The 24,132-nt window shown below is 39.9% G+C and overlaps 1 protein-coding gene across 1 annotated transcript in view; it reads right to left on the bottom strand.

The window, feature by feature from the left end:
* Nucleotides 1-3,362: 3,362 nt before the first annotated feature.
* Nucleotides 3,363-24,132, bottom strand: part of zswim5 (zinc finger, SWIM-type containing 5) — a 233,888-nt gene continuing 213,118 nt past the window's right edge. Inside the window, exons 8-14 of the mRNA XM_048602004.1 lie at nt 21,029-21,166; nt 19,376-19,636; nt 18,160-18,295; nt 16,345-16,502; nt 14,493-14,656; nt 7,160-7,241; nt 3,363-5,952 (exon numbers count right to left, since the gene is read on the bottom strand). Of these exons, the coding sequence (XP_048457961.1) occupies nt 5,090-5,952; nt 7,160-7,241; nt 14,493-14,656; nt 16,345-16,502; nt 18,160-18,295; nt 19,376-19,636; nt 21,029-21,166 (1,802 nt within the window). The 3' untranslated portion in view covers nt 3,363-5,089. The remainder of the gene's footprint in view (nt 5,953-7,159; nt 7,242-14,492; nt 14,657-16,344; nt 16,503-18,159; nt 18,296-19,375; nt 19,637-21,028; nt 21,167-24,132) is intronic.

Below are 24,132 nucleotides of genomic sequence, written 5' to 3'. Positions count from 1 at the left end.
TTCAGAACTCAAAATGGGTGTACAAAGATGAAACATATAAATATTTCCACACTGTTCAAATAATTTCTTTGCAGTTGAATTCCCTGAATGTAACACATCATTTCCAGACATACTTCAAGGCTTGTTCACTGTTTCTCTGCAACTATTGACGTATCTAGAGAACAGTGTACTTGGATTTTCTCTTTGGAGGCAACGACTCCCACAATAGTTTGTCTTAGATCAGGAATCCTTATTATGGAGTTGCAGAATTAACTGATTAGTCAGTGATTAGCAATGTTCCTGTTTAGTTATGCAGCAGCCTGTAAGGTACTTTGTTAAATATTTCACCAGTGAAAAAATGTTTAACTGTACAGTGCATTGAAAGGTTAACTGCACAGAACAACATTTTAGAGGAACATTGATTATTACAACTACCAACAATCCTAAATCTAAAACTAGAGTGAGTGGTTTGGCACAGTATGCTATTCCATGAGGGTGCAGGACAATTTGCTACCACATATCACGACTTTGCAGGAAAAGTCTCAGAAACTGTGAAAATGCTGTATTTGAGCAGGTGTGAGTGATAACAAATCACATATTATTAATGCTCACACTAGCTTGCACATACCTACATTTGCCATCAGGATAAACTACTTTGCTGCACACATCCTGATTCTCTAGTATCAACTGAAACTGAGTACGCTGTTTCGTAAGTTTCTAATTAGCTTCCTTACCTCCAGTTCCCTGCTTTTAATGAAAATATCGTAACTTTTGAAGTTCAGTGAGAAGGGGTATCTTAACATAAAATATTACTTTTCTTGGCCAAAATAGTATATAATTTATATGCAAAATTCATGTTAGAACTAATTTGGTTAGACGACACCTTGAATATTTCGTCTTGTTCTAGTCACCAAGGGACAGGGGAGAGCTCGAGGTACCAGAGATAGTTCAGACAATAGCCAGAAAGTTGACCCATACAAAGAACTGAAGAGTGAGGAAAGACAGAGGAAGTTTTTAAAAAGTCCTGAGGAAACTAAGGCTTCTGTACTGTGAGGAGATGACCTTATACATCTACAAACTAACAATCTGTATTTACATTCGAAAAAACCTGAAGTTATTCAGAGTTTTGAGTTATATGAACAACCAAACAGAACAGATTAGTAGGGGAGACTTATAGTTCTGTCAGTCAGCTGGACTTTAGGCAGTAAGAAAGTAAAGTGGATTTTCAGGAGCTTAGAAGAAGAATTCCATTGTTGGGCTAAGGAGACTGAAGGTGTAGCCACTGCTTGTAGGAGTGGCTGGAGTCAGAGGAATGGTGTGTTTTAGGAAAAGATTGTTACCTGGAGGTTACAGAGGTAGGGAGATGCAAGTCCGCATACTGGGTGGGGGGGAGGGGAGAGAAAACAAAGAGATGAGAATTTTAAAATTGAGATGTTAGTAGACTAGAAACAAACAGATCAGTTAATGCAGGTGTGATGAGCAATCAAAACTTGGTATGGGATATGTGAGAGGCAACAAAGTTTTGGATGAGGAGAGGTTTGTGGGGGATGGAAGGCTGGTCAAGAAAGGATTGGAGCAGTGAGTCTAGAGGTAACAAAGGCATGGATGATGGTTTCAATGGAAGGTGTACAGGCATTAGTGGGTGTTGTTAGCAGGTTATTTGTAGTGTTCTGTTCTAACTTTGGTGCTTTAACTGAAGATTTATTCCACATTCAAATCATGGCAGGTAAGGGAATTCAGCTTTAGCTGACTGTTGGGTCATTCTGTATTAGTATTCTCAATTGTATTCTCCACATTTACTTTTAGAAGCACATCACGTATTTCCACATTGAGCTGTCCAGTTCTGACGTTATAATTAATGGCTCCAATCAGTCAGCTTACTGCACAAATCAAGCATTTGGTGCTGGTGACATAGATAGGCCTCCCTTCTTACCTGACAGGCATTCAGTCATCTGTTAAGAAGCTGGATCAGCAGACAATCCAATTAGTCTGGGCTCAATGTCTACTCTGCACCAAAGTCTTGAGCTGCTTAACCAAGTCAATGCTAATTTAGTGCAAATATCAAGAATCTGCTTCAAAACATATGACCATATTGGCTGAGTTGCTAAGTGCACCTAATAGATGATTACTTGATTTTGTGTACACAGTAAATGAACTAATATTTCCATAGGAGAACAACTCAAATTTTAGAATGTTCAAACCAAATATTTTTTAAAGAGCAGCAGGTATAACTCTATAATCAGTTAGGTGAAAAAAAACTGCCTGTTACAATTAGCCTTGAGGTACTAATATATAACTCACATTATTTCAGCAGACATTGTTTTAGAGTTTGTACTGTGCAAGCAATTGCAAGTAACCCCCAAAATGAGTCCATTTTGAAAAGCATATTTTTCTCGAGTTTTCAAACATGTACTGCATATTGTTTAACACAAAATCCACCATGCCCAAGAGTCATTGAGCAGTATTTTTAATAGCTTGTTTTTTTTTTTAAAAGGATGCTGCTTTTGAGAAAGTCCTTGATAGTTAAGAGTGTTTATTTGGCAAAATTTGACTAATACAGATAATAATGATAATAAACAGCATTTTAAATCTGTATCATGAGTAATGAAATTGTAAATGTCTGGAAATAGCTTAAAAGGATGCAAAACCATTTTCTGGTTAGCCTGAAGTACAATAGTCAATTCCTTTGTCATGTAGAAACATTTTAAAACGTACCTATTACTCTCCTTGTCCTTAGACAGGCGAAGCAGTGCCTAGGCCGAGCAGACAGGTAAATCTTGGTCAGGTGTGCGAGGCGTTGGGGGCTGTAAAGGGCAGAACAGGAAGACCTGCCAGGTGAGGTTCTGAAAGGACACTCAGGCCTGTAATTGAGGTGCACCAGCTCCTCAGCCACCAGACTGAGCAATGAAAACTTGAGCCTACTCTACCATTCAACAGGACTATGGCTGATCTGACACATCCACTTTTCTGCCCATTCCCCACTACCCTTGATTCTCCTGCTAATCAAGAATCTATTAATCTCAGCCTTAAATATTCACAAGGACTCTGCACCAACAACTCTCTGTGGCAAGGAGTTCCAAAGACTTACAACCCTCAGAGACTAAACTCCTTCTCATCTCCATCTTAATTTGGAGCCCCTTTCTCCGACACAATGCCCTCTGTTCCTCTCCCATGAAGGGAAATGCTGAAAATTACTCAGCAGGTCAGGCAGCATCTGTGCAGACAAAAACGGTATTAACATTTCAGTGTTCAATGCTAGGCTGGCTGACTCTTCTCCACTGAAGACAACCTTTATGTGCACAACAGCTGGGTTCAGGAGCAGGGGAAAGAAAACATTTGAACTGTTACTATACAGTTCAATAAACCCAGACAAAGACACTGAGAAAGGTTAGAATTGTAGATGTGTTCCACACTTTATTCATTAAAAAAGCACTGAAATTTTTGACACAGTTATATAAAATGATAGTAGCATTACATAAATAGTATTAAATTTTGTATTTTTTTGTCTTTTTTAAACATCCGATCAAGAGGTTACACAAAAAGTGAACTGTTGATGAAAGTAGATACTTTTGTGGCAACAAATACTGAATTAAGCTTTCAGTAGCGCAGAGAGAGGCAACATTTACTAAACACATTTTTTCATATCTCAACAGTAGGTACATCTAGTCAACGTTCTCTATCAGCGCATTTTTTCCCCTAAAACTATGACAAACGGACACTGGTACAGTTAACACAAAGACATTCAAAAGAAGTTTTCTTTTTGCAATGCAACCGGACCAACAAGATTTACATTTTTTTTTCCAAAACCGTTCACAGAAAGCAGCTTGTGTAAAAATTAAAATATTGGACACCGGAACGTATCAGAAGAGAAGAAAAAAATCTTGAATGAATGACATTGGAAAGGAAACAGCTTTTTAAGTTGAAACACATTTTTTTTAAAATAATGTTTTAATTAATTATTTAATCTGTGGTTTAAGAACATGGTAGAGGTGTTATTAAGAAATATGACTTCTTTTAATGACAATAGGTTGCACAGTCAAGATTTAACAAAGGAAGCTGAGTGCTACCAGTTCATTCACTTCAGACACCCATGACATTTATTTTTTTAAATAATTGTTCGAACCACAAAATACTGTCCCGATAGAGGTACAAGAGGCAGGTTAATTAATACCAGTGTGTACTTCCATAAAGTACCAAAACCAATCTTTTCCTTCCATTTGTACTCATCTATCCACACTTAAAAATAAAACTGATTAAAAAAAAATTAACCCCAATTCACCCGTGGGAACTACTTCAGACCCAGGGGACAGTATGCAAGTAGCTCTGCATAGTGATGCCAACTCCTTCACTCATTCGCATACGAACACACAATGCATGGGGGTTGGGGTAACCTGAGAAATGTGCTCTGCAGTCTCCCTCCTGTTAAAACATTTCCAGCCCACAGTGAATTTCAAGTATCCCATTAATGACATAGAATATTAATTATAAATTAATATACTTTACAATTCTTTCAATAATTGACACATATAATATAATATTTACAGTTTTCAATAAATGCTTTTGCTACTTTTGTTTTAGCATCCCTGAGAATGGTCTCTTCTTTAAGTACCTTCACACACACAAAAACACATGGCATGTGGTCACGTTAGTAAGCCATCTCACTAAACTGTTTTGGTGGTGCGAGAGGTTTAGCGTTGCTTTGCTTGTACATTTTAAAAAATGTGTACTCTTTCTCTTGCTTTGAAACCTGGCAACATATGGAGATTAAAGCTGACTATGGGAGACAGCAAGTTGGAAATAATCAGAAAGACCGAGAGAGAAAGAAGTGAGAGATAGAGGTATTTTCCTTGTGAAACAGGATTTGGTATAATGGGTACACCAATAAAGTGTAAGAGACTTTGTATAACATTGTTTTCCATAATCCTTGAGTTTTATGTGCGAGAACAATTATTTCTGTGGCTACTGAAATCATTGAAAGATGTATAAATCGATTAATGCTTGAATAAATACTAACTGGCTCCATTGGTTGTGCCAAGACACTGAGTACCACTCCTATGAGACAAGATCACAGTTGAACAAAAAAAACCCAAAAAAGTTTATAAATAGTGCATCAGCCAAAGCGTTCTCGGACAAGCATCATTAGCTTTTTCTTTCCCTTATAAATCTGTTTTAGATTATCTATGAACTGCGCAAATTGTATATGTCCGTCCTGTGCCATCAGAAACGTCTCTCTGGCTTTGCTAAGAAATTCAATAAACTCCCCGTAATGGCGAGGGCTGATGTGTGTTAAACGAGAGTGAGTGGTGTTGATGTAAGCACCAATTGTGGCATCCAGCAGCTGGCGCAGCGGGGCTTTGTCAGTCGACATCAGTTTCCCAGAGTTTCGCCGCCCAGGGATGCCTGCCAGTCCAGGGGCTGTCATCGTGCACCTGCGCAAGATGTCCGATAACACTGTGGCACACTGTACGCTCTTAACAACCAGAGGGATAATGGCAGCCAGTTCATTTTTTCCCAAGGAATGACTCAACGCACAGGCCCAAAGAACGTCATTAATAGCAGGGTGGGTGTCCTGGTTGTAGGCTAAATTGAGGTGTGTCATGGCAAGGCTTGCAAGTTTGAAGGCCCGCAACGGGTACCCTCTGTGCTCCATATACCGAGCTATGGTAAACAACTGGGAATAGGTCATACCCGTAGAAGCTGCATCAATAACAATTTGGTAGGCTGTCTCAAAGGCAATGTGGTCTTTTTCACACAGCGTTAATGCAGACAGTGCACAGTTCTGGGGGTCCTTCATGGCACACTGAAGAGCAAGGGTCCGTGCACAGCTTGCCAACTCCTCCCGTTGTGTATAGTCTAGGTTGAGTCGAAGAATGGTGTTGTGTGATGTGACTGTGGCTGCCACAATGCTAGTTGCTTCAGTTGGAGTGAAGAGGGTGTACCAGCTCTGCAAGATGCTGACCAAAGCTCGCACACCTACAAGGAAAGTGGAGGGGGAAAATGGAAGGACAACATGTAAGTAAGCTTTTCCACATTCATTGAGAGGTTTTACAGAATGTATAAACAAGGATTTCGCTCCCCCCACTCCCTGAACTAGGTTAATCTGAAGCCACCCTACAAGTTCCTACCTTATTGGACCTTAATAACAAGAGAAACACATTAAAGAAGGATGGAATGACTATAATTGAAAGATGTAAAGATATTGGCTGATTACAGCCAATTGTTTAGTAATTTTATTAATATTTATTAATTATGTATAAAGTTTTCTCTGTCCCTTCACGTTCTGTTTTGTTTTAAAACTGCTAGTTAGCAACTATGTGCTGGTGTTCATTTTGTTGCATTCTCTTGCTTTCTGGTAAGTAGATCATGGACCCGTATTTGGGAAGAATTACAATGCTGCGGCTGCAAAACTTAATTCTGTAGTTGGCAGTTTAAGGAAAGGGGAGTTCTACTTGTTTTGCTGTTAGGAATCTGTTTTAATCATATAGCCTGCCAATGATGACAGATACCTCTTTAAATGTACCAATTTCTTTCTGGTTAATAAACAGAATAATAGGATAGGGATAGTGGGAACTGCAGATGCTGGAGAATCCGAGACAACAAGGTGCAGAGCTGGATGAACACAGCAGGCCAAGCAGCATCAGAGGAGCAGAAAGGCTGACGTTTCGGGCCTAGACCCTTCATCATTTTGCAACATTTTGGTGTCATAGAACAATTGATGGCCTAACAATTCACTGGCCCTTTTTGAAATGTATAATAATATTCTTATGAATTTTCTATTTTTCACATCCCTTATATATTACTATCACTGAGACAGTGAGTACTTACAACAATGGTTAATAATGGACAAAGGGAGACATTGGCTTAGTGGAATTTCTGAAACTTGACTGAAATAAGAAAGCTGAATTCACAGTATCAAAGCAGTTATGAACATGAGGTACTTTGGCAGTGAAGCAATTTCATCTGGGAATGTTTTCCTTGTGAACATACAGCAACAAACCAAAATTTATTATCATGAATTGATTAGAAAATTTATCCAATTAAAAACCAAATAGGGTTAGCTAAATGTGCTGCAATTTCTTGTACTTTAGAAATCTGTACCAGTTGAGATAGTGAATATAATTTGACAAAGCATTTTAAGGCAAATTTTAAAATATTTGTTGTAATGATTACAGTTGCATACCAACTTCTGTAGCACAGGTCACCAACCATCGCACCATTTCCCTGCGCCTCCAATTCAGTGTCGACAAGGTCATTCGCATCACCTGCATGGAAACCAGATGAATTAGATCTTTCCTATTTGGGTCCTCTCCCAGCAACTCCAATCCCAAGCATTGTTCTCAGCATTAGATTAGAAGCAGAAACATGCATCATATCTTCAACACTCTCTAGTATGGCATCTGAAGGGACGGAGTTTAACTCCTCCCTCGGATCTTCTAGCACTGGAGAAATCAGGGGAGAAGAACATTGCTCGCAACTTGCTCTAATTATCCACCATCTTTGAGAAGAGGAGAAGAGATAATAATTGTCCAATACTGTTGGGTGAGCTACAGAATGTGATTTGTTAATTACAGGATCATATATGATCAAACAATTAATTATATGAAAGGATACATTGAGGCTAATTTTTCATAAAGAGTTGGTGGGGATCCTTATGGACATGCCAAATTTCCTAAGCCGCCTCAGGAAGAAGAGGCATTGTGCCTTCTTGACTGTCACATCTATGGGGGAGGTTCTGGACAGATTGTTGGTTATTGTGAGTCCAAGGGACTTGATGGTCTCAAACCTCTCCACCTCAGCTCTGTAGATGTAGATAGTGGTGTGTCCTCCTCCTTTCTTCTTGAAGTCAATGATTAGTTATTTTGTTTTGCTGACACTGAAAGAGAGATTGTCATCATTGCACCAAGACGCCAAGCACTCTAGCCCTTCCTGTATTCTGACTCATCATTGTTTGATATCTGGCCACACAACGGTGGTGTCATCAGCAAACTTGAAGTTGGCATTCATATGAAATTTGGTTACACAGTTGTGGGTACTGTAAGGGGCTGAGAACACATCCTTCGGAGCCCCAATATTGAGGATTATCATGGAGGAGGTGCCATTGTCTGTCTTCACTGATTGCAGTCTGTGGGTCAGGAAGCTGAGGATCTAGTTGCAGAGGGTGGAGCCAAGACCTCGGTCTTGGAGTTTGGAGATTAATTTGGTTGGTATTATAGTGTTGAAGGTGGAACCATAGTTGATAAGTAGGAGCCTGACGTGGCATCCTTATTATGCAGATTTTCCACGAATGAGTGTATGGCTACAGAAATGGAGGATAATGTGGACCTATTTCGCGGGTAGGCAAATTGCAAGGGATCAAGGCAGGCTGGTAGGCTAGAGCTGATGGGGGGCCATTACCAGCCTCTCAAAGCATTTGTGATTATGGAGGTCAGAGCCACCAGATGTTGCATGTGTTTTCTTTGGTATTGGGAGGCAGGTGGGTGCTTCAGATTGTAGCAAGGAGGGTCAAAGATGTCAGCGAATACTTCTGCCAGCTGGTTCGCACAGGATCTGAGTGCATGGCCTTGGACACCATCTGGGCCAGTCACTTTCCTTGGGTTGACTCCCAGGAAGACCGATCTGATGTCTGCAGCGGCGACAGAGGGAACAGGTGCATCCGGGGCTGTCGGTACAGGTGTCACCGTGCCACTGGCATTCTGCTCGAACCGAGCATAAAAAGCATGGAGCGTATCAGGGAGGGGCATGTTTCTGCCCGCTATTTAGTTCTGATTCATTTTCTGTCCCATTATGTCATGTAGGCCTTACCACAGCGGGTGGATGTCTCGAACTTGGTCCAGCACTGCCTCTTGGCACCTTTAATGACCTTGCGGGGGTCATACCTGGAAGTCATGTAAAGGTCTGCGTCGTCCGACTGAATGCAGCATGCCTGGTCTTCAGTAGGCAGTGCAGTCAGGAATTGAGTTAATTGCTGCAGGATTCCTAGCTTCTGACCTGCTTTTATAGCCACAGAATTTATATAGTGAGTTCAATTCAATTCCTGGTAATGATAACCACCAGGATGTTGATTAGTCAGGTATTCAGTGATGGTAATGCCATCAAATGTCAAATGATGATCATTAGATTGTCTCTTGTTGGAGATGCTTATTGCTTGGCACTGTGTGGCACAAATAATACTTGCCACTTAGCCCAAGTCTAAAATGTAGTCCAGTACACATTCATGCGGGCTGCTTCAGTATTGGAAGAGCCATGCATGTTGCTGAATATTTTGCAATCAGTGAACATCCCTATTTCTGACCCTATAATGAAAGGAAGGTAATTGATGAAGCAGCTGAATATAGTTGTGTCTAGTACATGACCCTAAATAACTTTTCTGCTGATGTCCTGGTACTGATGATTGACCCTGAATCCACAACCATTTTGTTTGTGCTGAGTATGACTCCTATCAGTGGTAGCTTCTCCCTAATTTCCACTGACTTCAGTTTTACTCATTTCCTCGATGCCAGTCAGTCAAATGATGCTTTAATGTCAAGGGCATTATCAGCAATATCTCTCAAGTCACCTTGAGTTCAGTTCTTTTGTCCATGTTTGAATGGAGGCTAAGATTAGGAGCCAAGTGGCCCCATTGGAAATGAGGCTGAATGTCAGCTTACTGCTGAGTAACTGCTGCTTGGTAATGCTATCCTCCTTACTTTGCTGATGATGGAGAGCAGACAGATGGGGGAGTAATTTTCCCACTTGTTTCTGGACATCTACCAAAATGCTATTTTGATGGCAGAACAAAGTGGCAATGGGTTGTTACATCAAATGTTGCCCATTGGAAGGATGTACTACATCTTCACTACATGTCGTTTCCTCAGAAGACAACGTTGAACATCACAACAAACAAATTCATCATTCAGAGAATCACCCTTTATCAAAATATTTCATACTTTGAGGTACAGCCAACTGGGTCCACTATGTTCCCTTAATGATTTTCTCCTTTTTTCAAATTACGCATAATGGCTGCAGTCTTTTGGAACCACCTTGAATGCATCTCATATTCCAACTCAACAAAATTGAAAGATTATATAAATACAAATAATTGGATGCTAGAAATGTGAAATAAAAACAGAGCGCAGGAAAAACACAGCAGGTCTGGCAACATCTGTTGACAGAAAAACAGAATAACTGTTTTGAGTCCAGTAACCTTTCATCAGAACTGACAGTAACTGGGAAAAATTGGTATTTATGCTGATGATGGGCGGCAGAGCGCAGGGAAATAGAGTAGGTTTGGCCATGGGTACCCAAATGGGCTCCAAATACACCCGTTTTCTTTGTGGGTTCCATGGAACATTCCTTGTTCCAGTCCTACACTGGTCTCTCCCCACAACTCTTTCTCCAGAACACTGATGGCATAATTGGCACTGCTTCCCTCTCCCATCTGGAATTGGAAGATTTATCAATTTTGCTCCCTGCTGTCACCTTCACTTGGTCCATCTCTGACTCCTCACTTCCCTTCTTTGATATATCTGTTCCCTGCACAGATAATGCATTTTTAAGTATTTACATTTTTCATTAGCACCCTGTGCAATATTTATCTCCCTCTCTCTCTCTCTCTCTGATAATCATCAGCTACTTCTTTGTTTGCCTGTTCTCCTTCTTCTCTCTTTCTGCAATCGGTTTCCATGCACTATTTACTGCATCATCCCATTATCAGTATTAATACCACCCTTTCCCAGTTATATTCAATTCTGAGAAGGGTCACTGGACTCAAAAAGTTAATCCTTTTTTTTAATCAACTGATGCTGCCAGAGCTGCTGTGTTTCTCCAGCACTCTATTTTTTTAAAGATTACATGTTGCTGTTATAGCTCAAACATTCAGTGTCTCCACTGATGACCTCCCCACCTTCCTGATTTTCTCAGACAATTACTGGATTGCTTACCACCTGATGCCTCATCTCTGGCAAGAGAAAACTGGTTTCATCAGTTTCACTTCTGCAGCCTAAGTCACTTTCCATTTCACAATTCAGATAAATGCCAATCAGTCAGAAGTCCAATGCTTCAAATCAAGACTCTCTCATTCTTACTGACCCATGTAGGCCATTAAATGGGCTCTTGGTGCAATGTGATACATACTGCAGCTCAGCTAAAGCTTTTCTTTTCAACAGAAAAGTGCCCTTCTGTATCAAGCTTTCCACCCGGATCTTTCAGATTACTAGACCAAAAAAAAGCAATCAATTTTCATAAAGTAGACCATGAAACCGTAAGATATAGCAGCACAACTAGGCCATTTGTCCCATGAAGTTAACTTCACCAATCGATCATGGCTGATATGTTTCTCAACCCCAATCCCCTGCCTTCTCCCCATAACCCTTAATTCTCTTACTAATCAAGAGCTGATCTCGGTCTTGTTCAATCGGCCTTTACTGCCTTCTGCAGCAATGGGTTCCACAGGTTCAGCACTCTCTGAATGAAGAAATTCCTCTTCAATGCAGTTCTAAAAGGTAGTCCCTTCACTCTTAGGCTGTGACCCTGGGTTCTAATCTCTCCTACTAGTGGAAACATCTTCTCCACGTCCACTTTATCCAGGCTTTTCGGTATGCTGTTTCAACGAGATCTCCCCTCATCCTTCTAAACTCCATCGAGTAGAGAGTCAGAGTCCTCAACCGCTCCTCATAAGACAAGCCCTACATTCCCAGAATCATTCCTGTGAACCTCCTCTGGACCCAAGTCCCGCACATCCATCCTTTGGTATGGGACCCAAAACTGCTCACAATATTTCAAATGCAGTCTGAACACAGCCTTTTACAGCCTCAGCAGTACTCCCTGCTCTTACATTTTAGTCCTTCAGAAATGAATGCTAACATTGCATTTACCGATACAGTCATCGGCACCGCCTCGTGCTCCCACGAGGAGCTCGAACAGTTCATCCACTTCACCAACACCTTCCACCCCAACCTTAAGTTCACCTGGACCGTCTCCGATACCACTCTCTCCTTCCTGGACCTCTCTGTTTCCAACTCTGGCAACCACCTGGAAACCGATATCCATTTCAAGCCTACTGACCTCTACAGCTACCTAAAGTACACCTCCTCTCGCCCACCTTCCTGCAAAAAGGCCATCCCCTATTCCCAATTCCTTCGCCTCTGCCGCATCTGCTCCAGAGATGAGACGTTCCACTCCTGGACATCCCAGATGTCCTCGTTTTTCAAGGACCGCAACTTCCCCTCCACAGTGGTCGGAAACGCCCTCGACCGTGTCTCTTGCATTTCCTGCAACTCGTCCCTCACACCACCTTCCCCCAATAACAACCAAAACAGAATCCCCCTCGTCCTCACTTACCACCCCACCAACCTCCGGATCCAACGCATCATCGTCCTACACTTCCGCCATCTGCAATCCGACCCCACTACCAAAGACATTTTTCCCTCCCCACACTTATCTGCTTTGCGGAGGGACCACTCTCTCCGTGGCTCCCTTGTCCGCTCCACACTCCCCACCACCCCCGGCACTTTTTTCCCTGCAACTGCAGGAAGTGCCACACCTGCCCCTACACCTCCCCCCTCACCCCCATCCCAGGCCCTAAGAAGACCTTCCACATCAAACAGATGTTCACCTGCACATCTGCTAATGTGGTATACTGTATCCGCTGTTCCAGATGTGGCCTCCTCTACATGGGGGAAACCAAGCGGAGGCTTAGGGACTGCTTTGCAGAACACCTACGCTCGGTTTGCACCAAACAACTGCACCTCCCAGTTGCGAACTCCCCCTCCCACTCCTTGGACGACATGTCCATCCTGGGCCTCCTGCAGTGTCACAACGATGCCACCCGAAGGTTGAAGGAACAGCATCTCATATTTCGCTTGGGAACCCTGCAGCCCAACGGTATCAATGTGGACTTCACAAGCTTCAAAATCTCCCCTACCCCATCCGCATCCCAAAACCAGCCCAACTCGTACCCGCCTCCCTAACCTGTCTTCCCACCTATCCGCTCCTCCCACCTCAAGCCCCACCCCCATCTCCTACCTACTAGCCTCATCCCGCCTCCTTGACCTGTCTGTCCTCCCTGGACCGACCTATCCCCTCCCTAATTTCCCACCTACACTCACCTTTACTGGCTCCAACCCCGCCTCGTTGACCTGTTTGTCTCCTCTCCACCTATCTTCTCCTTTATCCATCTTCTATCCGTCTCCCCCTTTCTCCCTATTTATTTCAGAATCCCCTTCCCCTCCCCCATTTCTGAAGAAGGGTCTAGACCCGAAACATCAGCTTTCCTGCTCCTCTGATGCTGCTTGGCCTGCTGTGTTCATCCAGCTCTACACCTTGTTGTCACAGGAAGGAGATAGACAGCTTCGTGGCATGGTGTAAAGACAACAATCTCTCTCTCAATGCCAGCAAAATGAAGGAGCTGGTCATCAACTTCAGGAAGCGGAGTGGAGGACACACGCCTGTCTGGATCAATGGTGCTGAGGTGGAGGTAGTCAAGAGCTTCAAGTTCCTTGGAGTGAATATCACCAACAATCTGTCCTGGTCCATCCACATCGAAGCTGGAGTCAAGAAAGCACACCAATGCCCCTACTTTCTCAGAAGACTAAAGAAATTCGGCATGTCTACAATGACTCTTACCAATTTTATAGATGTACCATAGAAAACATCCCATCTGGATGCATCATAGCTTGGTATGGCAACTGCTCTGCCCAAAACTGCAAGAAATTACAGACAGTTGTGAATGCAACCCAGTCTATCATGAAAACCAGCCTTCCATCCATTCACTCCGTCTACACTTCCTGCTGCCTTGCAAAAGCAGTCAACATAATCAAAGACCCCTCCCACCCTGGTTACACTCCCTTCCATCCTCTTCCCCATTGGGCAGAAGGTACAAAAGTTTCAAAACACTTTCCACCAGATTTAAGAACATCATCTTCCCTGATTTTTTCAGACTGATGAATGGACCTCTCGCATATTTCAGCTGATCTTTCTCTGCACCTTCTATGTAGCTGTAACACTATTCTGCACTCTATCTATTACCCTGATGTACTTCTATACAGTATGATTTGCCTGGTATGCACAAAATAGAGTACCTTTCATTGTATCTCTGTATGTTTGACAATAATAAATCAAATCAAAAATCAAGTACTCCTTCTTAACAGTGTACTCTAAAATTTTACAAATGATTGAGTTCAGGCTAACTGGCCCATAATTTCCCGTCTTCGATCTTCCTCCCTTCTTAAACAGGGGTGTCACGTTAGCTATTTTCCAGTCCCCAGGGACTCTCCCTGACTCCAGTGAATCCTGAAAGATCACCACCAACGCCTCCACAGTCTCCACTATCTCCTCCAGAGAGTGTAGTCCATCCTGTCTGAGTGATTTATCCACCTTCATTTTCAGGTCTCTACCAATACTTGTCGATACATGTCTTGGAATGTTTTTCTCCTTACTTTCTTGTAAACAGAAGGTGGCGCTGTCTGTGCTTCCCCACAAAAGTCTGGCCTAGATTGGGTTTGGTTACTTTAGTGTGATAAATGTATTGTTCTTACCTGCAACCCAAGTTCCAAAGCCACATTGAGAAGTGTAATATCTGGTGGAATGTCAGCTGGTGTTGCTATTTTAAATGCATCCTGGGCCAGTTTGAATATGAGAGAGGAGGAGTGAATGTTCTTCCGAATAGCTTCCAGGACAGTTCGCAACCGCAGCATATCTCCTGCGAATAATCAGAAGGAGTAATTTGGATCCTGTTGATTTATTAGTTTGGAGCTTCCACATCAGCCTGTAACTAGGTAAATGCCATTAATCTGAGGTCACTGAGAAACTTTAAAGAAAGGAGAACAAATAGCATGATGATATCCTGCCAAGAAGCTTTTGGAAAAATATTTCAACGATATGTGCTGTAACTCGCCTGGTGTTGACTTTTTGACCTTTCAATTGCCAGTCAAGTCGCCATAGTCTTACCAGACCATAGGGCTGCTCTCTCATTAGAGAGAGATGGTGATGATTTAAACTGAAGCCCACCATATTTCAGGCAAGAGGAGGGGTTAAGAAGGAAAGTCTTGCGGTAACTTCAGCCATTGATGGGAATTGAACACAATGTTGGCATCACACTGCTTCACAAACCAACCATCCAGCCAACTGAGCTAACCTGATCCCATAATTACCAGTATTCACAAAACCAATTTAAAGAGTGCTCACATTTTTCTTGACTATTTAAGTTTACACCATGAGTATTAATGATATTTGTAATTAAACACTGGCTTGCAAGATTTACTATGTTCAGCAATACAAACCAACTGAATACAAACAATTAAAATGCTCTTCCTGCTGAACTTGTATTTTAATGACTGTTCAATACAGCTTTAATTTGGTTTAGCCAACAAATTATAGTCTATTATCATCATCCATGCAAAATGCATTTAATTTTGATGACAGCCTCGATGATCACTTTATCTATTGACTGGGAGAACTTTGATATTGTTTTAAGAATTCAAAATTGTTCATGCCCTGTATTCCACTTGCAATGTTAATGGTTCAATCTGCACACCATCACCATTTAGACAAGTATGAACACATGAAAGAGACAAAGCAGAAAAAGTCCAGTTGTTGCATGGCGTCTGGCTCATTCAAGTCCTTTTGCTAGTAATTGATTTTCAGCATTCCCACATATCAGCAGTTATGCAGTTAAGCAAATAAATTCAAGAGTTCTAGAAATTTTCTCTGATCCAGACAGAGAAATTAAAACTGTCACTTTGGAAATTTCAATAACAAAATAATTTTAACTACGTTACCATTAAACGGCCCCATGTAACACACTGGGGCATCACACTACTGTAAATTGTGCACAATTGAAAATAAAATCACTTCCCCAAATATACTATTTTCCCTATGGAATTGTTAATGTTTATTATGCCGCTTACTTGTAAAAATAAATATGCTTCATGGTTACTACCATGAGATTCACAAATTTCAAGAGTTTTGACCTCCCCACTTAATCCAAAAATATCCATTGCTCCAATCTAAAACTGAGCAGCATTTTGTACCTAACGTTTTTATCAGCTCAACTTAAACCCAATCCCATGACATTAGCTTTTGTTTCAATGACACATTCTCCACTCCCAAAAAAAGGTACCTTTCTCTCCCAGAACTATATAACATTCTCAAAATAAATGTTCACAGTTGACTTCCTCCTGTCCAATCATTGTCTACAATTAATCTCTCTGATGTGGGGCACAACAAATCAGCAAGTCTCTTTCTTTCGCTTGGTGCCTTCTCCACCAAGACAGAAACATTCCGAGCTAGGAATATGGCTGCATACCTTTACCTCATCATGTTACAGTACAGTCCATTCAGTAAGACACATGGACAATGAAAGTTCATTTTTGTTTCTGCTAAGACTACCTTTGGCAGCTGTTAACATTGTGGAGGCCAGCTCACATTGTTGAGACTCAAGGTGTCCTAGGGTAAACCACCGTGGATATCGACTAGGTACAACTGAAACAATGTGGTGAGGATGAGAAACATCGCCAGCATGTGATGTCGATTCCAGAACAGGTAACCTAAAATAAATAAGGACAACTGTGATATGTTACAGGTGATAGGATATAGATATCATTGATTCTCTAGGGTATTACATAGCCTAAATGTACAAATCGTATATTGTTGCTTTTCTCAGATAATAGTCAGATAGAGTAGTTCTGTTTAAACTATTGTATATCCAGGCTTTAATGTTCTGCAAATTCAATGTTTTCCCCCATTGTATTTGTGAAAGTCTGAAGACACAGAGAACAAAAATATATGATAATGAAAGACATAAATGCGTTTGTTCTACAGAGAGTGAAAGTGTGAGGTGAGACAGGTGGGGAGAAAAGGAACATATAGCATACATTTGCCCTGCATTGACCGTGGTTTCCTGATGTAAAACCAGATTTCCGGTGAGGAAAATTAGGCATGAAAATGGTACCCTTTCAAGCTTGATCCTCGTCTGCTATATATCCTGGGTTTAGCCAGTACAACTAGCTGTCATTCAAGTGAAGTAGTCCTTCTCCCCATTAAAGATATTTCAGGAAGAGAAAAGGTATAGTTTATTAATAGTACACCGACTTTGCTTTTATGCAAATTCTCACCAGCCTGACACAAAATTGAGAACAGGTGTGACAAAGAATGGCTAAGAGAAACAAGGTTCAAAGCCTAACAGTGGATTCTCCTAATATCATACAAAATAGGTGTACTTCCATAACAATAGGAATGAAGTACCAGGAACAGTCTCTCCTATATCACCTCAGATGCCTGTCTTGTACCTTTTGTAGGCAATCCCAGATCCACAGTCTCAGAGGATCCCCAGGATAAATAAAGAGGTTACACATCCAATGTAACAGGTGCTTGGGTACTGCCTGGTGGTTCCCATGCAATGTAGACAGCAATGTCAGGGGCTTTTTATTGCTTCCAATTTTGAACAGAGTTTAACCAGTTCCTAGCAAATTAGCAGTGGCTAACTTAGGGGTCTGAAGGAAGAGTCACACTCTAATTTTAGTCACTTTTCCTTTATAGCCTCTGCTTGAAACCTTCCCTACCTTTAACCAATCACACACAATGAATGTCTTGACCTATCACAGTCTGGGAAGCAACATGTACAGATTTATGCCCTAGTGGCATCCTATTGCTTTTAGAGCCATGTTTGCATTCTTGCAGGTTGTTACAATATTAAGATCCTGTTACTTTTAGATCAGAAACACTTGTTTATCAAGCCAGTAGGTGACCATCTTAATCATACAAAAACCAGCTGTCACCTATCCCTGCCTTATTTTAGTTACCTGCACGAGTCCAGTAGTTTTAAAAACTGAAAGAACTGTGGATGCTGTAGATCAGGAACGAAAACAGAGGTTGCTGGAAATGCTCAGCCGGTCTGGCAGTATTGGTGAAGAAAAAATCAGAGTTAATGTTTCGGGTCAGGTGATCCTTCCTCAGTTCTGACTTTTAACCCAAAACGTTAACTCTGATTTTTTTCTTCACAGATGCTGCCAGACTTGCTGAGCATTTCCAGCAACTTCTGTTTTTGTTCCTGTAGTTTTAGTAGTTTTTAGTGGTATGATAGATATACATTAGTGATTAGTTGAACCTACTCATATGTTTTGTATACACCCAATAATCTAAACAGCAGATCAGAAGTTGAACGCATTCAATACCAGAAATGAACATTTAATTTAAGTTACAAACCTCATTGCTCTTAAAGCTAGTTTGTATGCAAGGTCAGTATCATGCGACAGTAAAGCTGAAAAAAGGTACTTGGCAAAAGTATGCATCGGCACGCTTTCCCGGTGAATCACTTCGCCCAGACCGCTGAAAGGACCTCCTGTTAATGATCAGAATTGCTGTCAGCTCAGTTGAAGGAGGAATATCTTTATGATTTTTTGCATAGATAGTTTTACGTGCAACGTGATATTTTTACATATAGCGCTTCAATTTTATTTTTGCATATGTTGTGCTAATAGTTTATTTTGGAATTGAACGGCTATTTTTGTGAACATTATCAATGAACACCAATCTTTCTTTGTACAACACAACAGCTCAGCTTCCCACTTTGCAACATCTACATTTTTTGACTATTAGACTTATTATAAACCAAGATCAAAGGATTGAACATTGATGGGGATTCTCCCGTTGTGCTGGAAGATCCATGGAAACCCTGGAGAAACACTAATTTATAGAGTAATAGGAGTTTTAAAGCATGGAAAGAGGTCCTTTAGCCCCATCATGCCCATCCTGGGATTTCTGCCATTTCTTCAATGTTTCCACAGATCTTCTGGAGACAGGTCAATGATGAGAAAAAAAATCATGACAGAGATTAACAAAGATAAGTGTTTTCTTCCTGAAGAAATTTTCACTGATCCTCATGTTCTTGTTATCTGTTCCTTAACTTAATTTTGTAACAGAAGTAAGTGCAATTGGTGAGGCTGACTGCATATCCTGCATCAATTTAATATTGCAGAAGGTTTATGAACATGTGGTTTTCTGACAATAACAAAATGGAATGTTTTCTCAGTGCCACCATCAAGTTCAACTCAGGGCCAATACTATCATTAAATAACAATGTAAATATTGAATGTGATTACAATGTATGGAATAACTTAGCCTTCTGGTCTGTAGAACATGCCTTTATCACAGAATTTATCAAGCCTTTGAAATAAATGAATAAGTACAGATTCCAAAGAAAGCAGCTTTGTGTCATAACGTCTTTACCTTTGAAAGAATCATTGTCAAACTGTACTTGATGATTTTAGCCAGAATTCTAATATCACTTCCACAGCTGAAAGGCTTGTGGTCTAAAACACTACACTATCCACCCTAATCTATCTTCCTAGAGAAACTGTGGATGCTCCTCTTCTTTATTCCTCTCTAAAACGTTTTGATTTCTATTGAGGTATTAGTTTACCTTCTAATAAGATAATAGACTGTTTGCGTAGGACTTGTACAAGCATTTCATCTAATTCAAGTTCCTGTAGTTTGAAGATTATTTGCTCCTCATTGCGGCAGACCTTGTCTTGTGCATAGAGGCCCTCAGGCATTACTCTTTGCTGACCCATCCCCATCAGTGCCACCTCCATGGCCAGCGTAAGGTAGGATTCACTGCTATCAAGGCAGCCAGACACAGCCACATGTTGGTAGGTAGCAGGCTTCAGATCGTTGCTAGAATCTAATGGGAACAAAAAAGATATTAGTCTAAAGAAATAATGGACAAACGTCAATATCTGTTTCATAAATGAATTCGGGAACACATTAAAAACCCTGGTTTTTTTGGTTTGGTCTGTTCACTAAACACTTGAGAATAAACACCATTACCTTATAAACTTGCAGTTTCCATCATTCTCATGCATGTTCTTGTGATTTAATACAATATTAATGGTTGTTTGGTAGTATTTCTGTGAAAGACACATTTTGTCAAAGCTTTTCATCGTTTACGGGTCAGTATAATTTCCAAGCATTCATATGTAAAGGGTAAAAAACATTTATAATGTATTTGAGAAGAGTGCGGATTGATTGGCAATGGCAAGTAGACTCTGAGTTCTGGGGGCTTGCCATGGGGAATGCACAAGTCATCATTTAACTGGTGCATGCTTCACAGCAATGCCTCTACCAATCAGTGTCCACTTACCAACCAATCGGCACTCTATTCTACAGTATAAAATGGTGTTTTCCTTTTCCATTGGAATTTCTTGTAAATTATCCTGATAAGCACAAGATTAAGAGCTCCAACAAAATGTGACTTCTTTTCAACAATACTATAAATATTAATGGGCAGTGCCCCCCTCTCCACCAACACACCGCTCAAAGTCATGTGGAAGATTTTCCTCACATCAGAATCCAGGATTATAAAGTAATTTTATCTCAATCAAATGAAATTTCTATGAACTTTTGCAATTAAACATTACATTCAGCATAAATGTAAAGCATTTTTAAACAACTAACATTGCTGTGACCTGCTCATTTGTATATTGAAATGTGCAGATTTTTATATAATTTTGCAGCTCAGATATCATACATAGCTACAACCCTTATTTTTCATTACCAGCAGCAGACTCACTAAAATGTACCACTTCTCAGTTCCATGTTTGTTTAACAATCACATTTCTCCTTTACATTACTTTAAAAAAGCACGTCCATGGATTTTAGCACGAAACCCAGTGGTTTGGAACCCCGCACATTAAACTAACCCTTAACTATCAATTCTTAGTAGTGCAGCAAAAACCAAAACCACACTATAATGGAGTTATTTCAATAATTAAAAACAGTTCCATTCTAAACTTGCCTGTTTGGCTCAGCTTCCCCTTTCCACATTATATTCTTAGGTTCAGATGGGAGGGATTCACTGTGACTAAAGATATATTTGGGAAAACTTAATTTGAGTATAGTACACTTGAATCAAGGAAACTAAGGCACCCAATATCAGAATCATAGGACTGGTCTCAGTAACCCATCCTCGTGTCCACCAATGGGAAAGAATAACAGTTTTCACATTGCTACCCCATCTAGTGGTAACACTTACAACTTAATTGGTACAAATAATAAACAGAGGACCTTCTCTTACCTGCTGTATCCATACAACTCTCATCCTCTAATCGGCAAGCTTCAGTTAGTGTGATGAACAGACACCCAATTGGGTCCAAAGGATGACCCACCCACCCTTCCAAATTTGTAATTGTAGTTACCCCTCTGTGTAATAATTCTGAAAAGAAATAATGCAATCAAAATCAGAAGAGTACATAATGCATCTGTTCCACAGATTTTAAAAAATCTTCATATTCACTGATAAATCAGAGATTTTTTTAACTAAATTCAATGTATTCAATTCAATTCAATGTTTCTTTGTATGCACAGTACATTTCTTTATTTCTAACAGACTTTGTTATCCCCTTTAATTTTTTTCCTTGAAGTTTAATATCTACTAGTACCTTCACTTCAACAGAAGTGAATGGAAAAGACAGCAGTCATCTACTGTAATCAAATCCTTTCTATGATCATGAGGAAAAATCATTTGGAACACACCTCAATTCCTCTTCACATATCTGATTTACTGCCTTATTTCCAAAGCATTCCTAATCGGGGCTCTTTAAGAATGATCAGTTACTTCAAATTCATGGAGCTCCAACTTGTGAACAGTTCTAATGAAGAAGAGTTAAGTGTTTCCAAGCATTTAAAAAAACCATTGACCTTGTATTCTTTATTGGACATTGGTGTTCAGTCATGTTTTGCACTTTGAAGTGCCTTTGCAGACCACTAGGTACAAAATGAGTGGAAAATATCGAACAAAAAAAAAAGACTACCTAAGTACTCTAGTTACGAGAGGCCAATTTCCTCCTGATTTGCCCCATATTTAGTCTCTGTTCACAGTTGAGAATACCCAGTAACAGTAACCTCTTATGATGATTCTCTTGTCAGCAGTTTATAAATAAAAGCTATTGCTGGGAATTTGCTTTGGAAAATAAGTTCACTCCCATTGTACATTACAGACTATATAATTATTCTCCATGCATTGCTGTCATATTCATTGTGCTTTTTTTTTGGATTTTTTTTCTGATTTTATCTAATTCTGATTTAATTGTTGTTCTTAAGCCTTTCCTCCCTTCAAAGTGAAATCTTAAAAATTTAGCAAACCCAAGCATATTTGGAATCCAAGCTAACTAGCTGTGTATTTCTGCCTGAATTTGATCTATTGGTCATACATGATACAACAACTAGACAAGACAAACTTGGCTATTACATTTATTCAGGTGATGAAGAATAGAAACAAACTAGGTTAGGAGATTGTCAAACCTATTTGAATTAATTTTAAAAAGAATAAGACACCTGTTGGTAGGTGTTTGGTTTTTCTGCAATAAACTCTTGATGCCACTTCTTGAAAGAGATTCAAGTTATACTGTGAATTTAAAATATAACTTTTGTCACAGTTGAAAAATTCAAATTTTAAGAAGCTGCAAACCATCCATCCCTTAAAAAGTCTGATTGAAAGTATTGCACACTAGTGCATTTCCAAAGATTTGCCCATGGAATGAAAGACAAAAAGAGTTTCCCATTAAGTACATAGCAATGTAGGTATGATTATGGGATATGCAATTTATGAAACTGTATCAAATGGTGGGATTGTGTCACTACACCCGTGGTTGTAAACCAGAAACAATGATTCCTAAATTCTGTGCACATGTTCAGGATGGCTTCCTGCAACATTATGGCTTAAAACAAAAGACAGACCATATTCAATTTAATAATTTGATAATAATTGAGACAGATTTAATTGGTACTTATTAACAATCATAACATGATGAGTTCAAAGTTGTGTTTAAAGGGGAGAAACATGAAGCAGCTACTAACATTTAGAGTAAGTTAAGGCCGGGATTAGCAGGATGAGATAGACCATCCACAGTAAAGTGAGAGAATCTGTCAATTGGTAAAATGACAAGAATAGTAGTGATGAAACAGAATGTAATGTGACATAGAAACAGGTTATATCACAAGGGCAAGAGCTCTATTTGGCAAAAAAACAATCCTTAGACAATTAGAGGTAAGGACAACATCAAACTAAAAGGGAAAAACATACTAAAATGCATAAAAACAGATATCCTACTGTATGGAAAGAAACAAAGAGGAAAGGATGTCAAAACAGATAACAAGAGGTACAAAAAAAGGACAATGAAAAGAAACTTACAGTGGAGGTCAAAATCAACACAAAACATATACAATTATAATATGAAAAACAGTGGTTAAAAGCAACGTGGACCTCTTAAAACATAACAATGGTGTTCTATAAATAAGTAAGTGGTAAACATGTTAAGGGATTATTATGCATCAGCATTTATAATAGAGGAAGAGGATGACATATTGGACAGTCCAAGGAAACTAATATAGATCACTTAAGGGAACTTGCCAAACTTAACATAACAAAATAACAGTAATGAAGAAGAAAAGCAATGGCAGTAAAGAGTGACAAATTCCCAGGATCAGACAGTTTTCACCACACGGTTTTAAAGGAACGTGTGAACATTGTAGTAAACTGATACCCCAACTATAATTTTCTTTTGATTCAGGAACCATTCCTTTAGCTTGCAAATTGTATATTTTTTACTGCTATTTAAAAGCAGTTGAGAAAAGGAAACTACAGAATTATATGCTTATTAGTCTAACATTTGTCAGGTAATTACTGGAGTCTATAAATAAAATTGTAGCGACTGAGCACTTTAAAAAATTTGAGCTGATCAAAAGAGTCAGCAAGGATTTGTAAAGGGTAGGTAATGCCTGGTAAAGTTGACTGAATTATTTGATGAGGTTGAAGGTACTGGAATTGAGGGAAAATTTATTGATTATGGGATTGACAGTTACAAGGACAATGGGCTGGTACTCTAACCACCATCATGTGATCAGTGGTGACCAATAGGCATCTGTGTTAGAAGATCAGCATTTTGCTATATTTATTAACAAGTTAGATGATGGGGTAAAAAGTGACATATTCAAGTTTGTGGACGACAAAGATGGTTGGGATTGTAAACATTGTACATGGAACTGTAAAATTACAAAGGGATATTAATAGATTAAATAAATAACCAAAATTGCAGCTAATAGATTTCAATGTAAGTGTGTGTGAGGTAATCAATTGTATACATAAAAATGGTAGATCAGAATACTTTCTGATAACTTGTG

Source organism: Rhincodon typus, chromosome 10, assembly GCF_021869965.1.
Source record: "Rhincodon typus isolate 14 chromosome 10, sRhiTyp1.1, whole genome shotgun sequence".
Taxonomy (NCBI): Eukaryota; Metazoa; Chordata; class Chondrichthyes; order Orectolobiformes; family Rhincodontidae; genus Rhincodon; species Rhincodon typus.
Note: the sequence above shows the minus strand (reverse complement) of the source record. Positions and strands in the feature narration are given on the sequence as shown.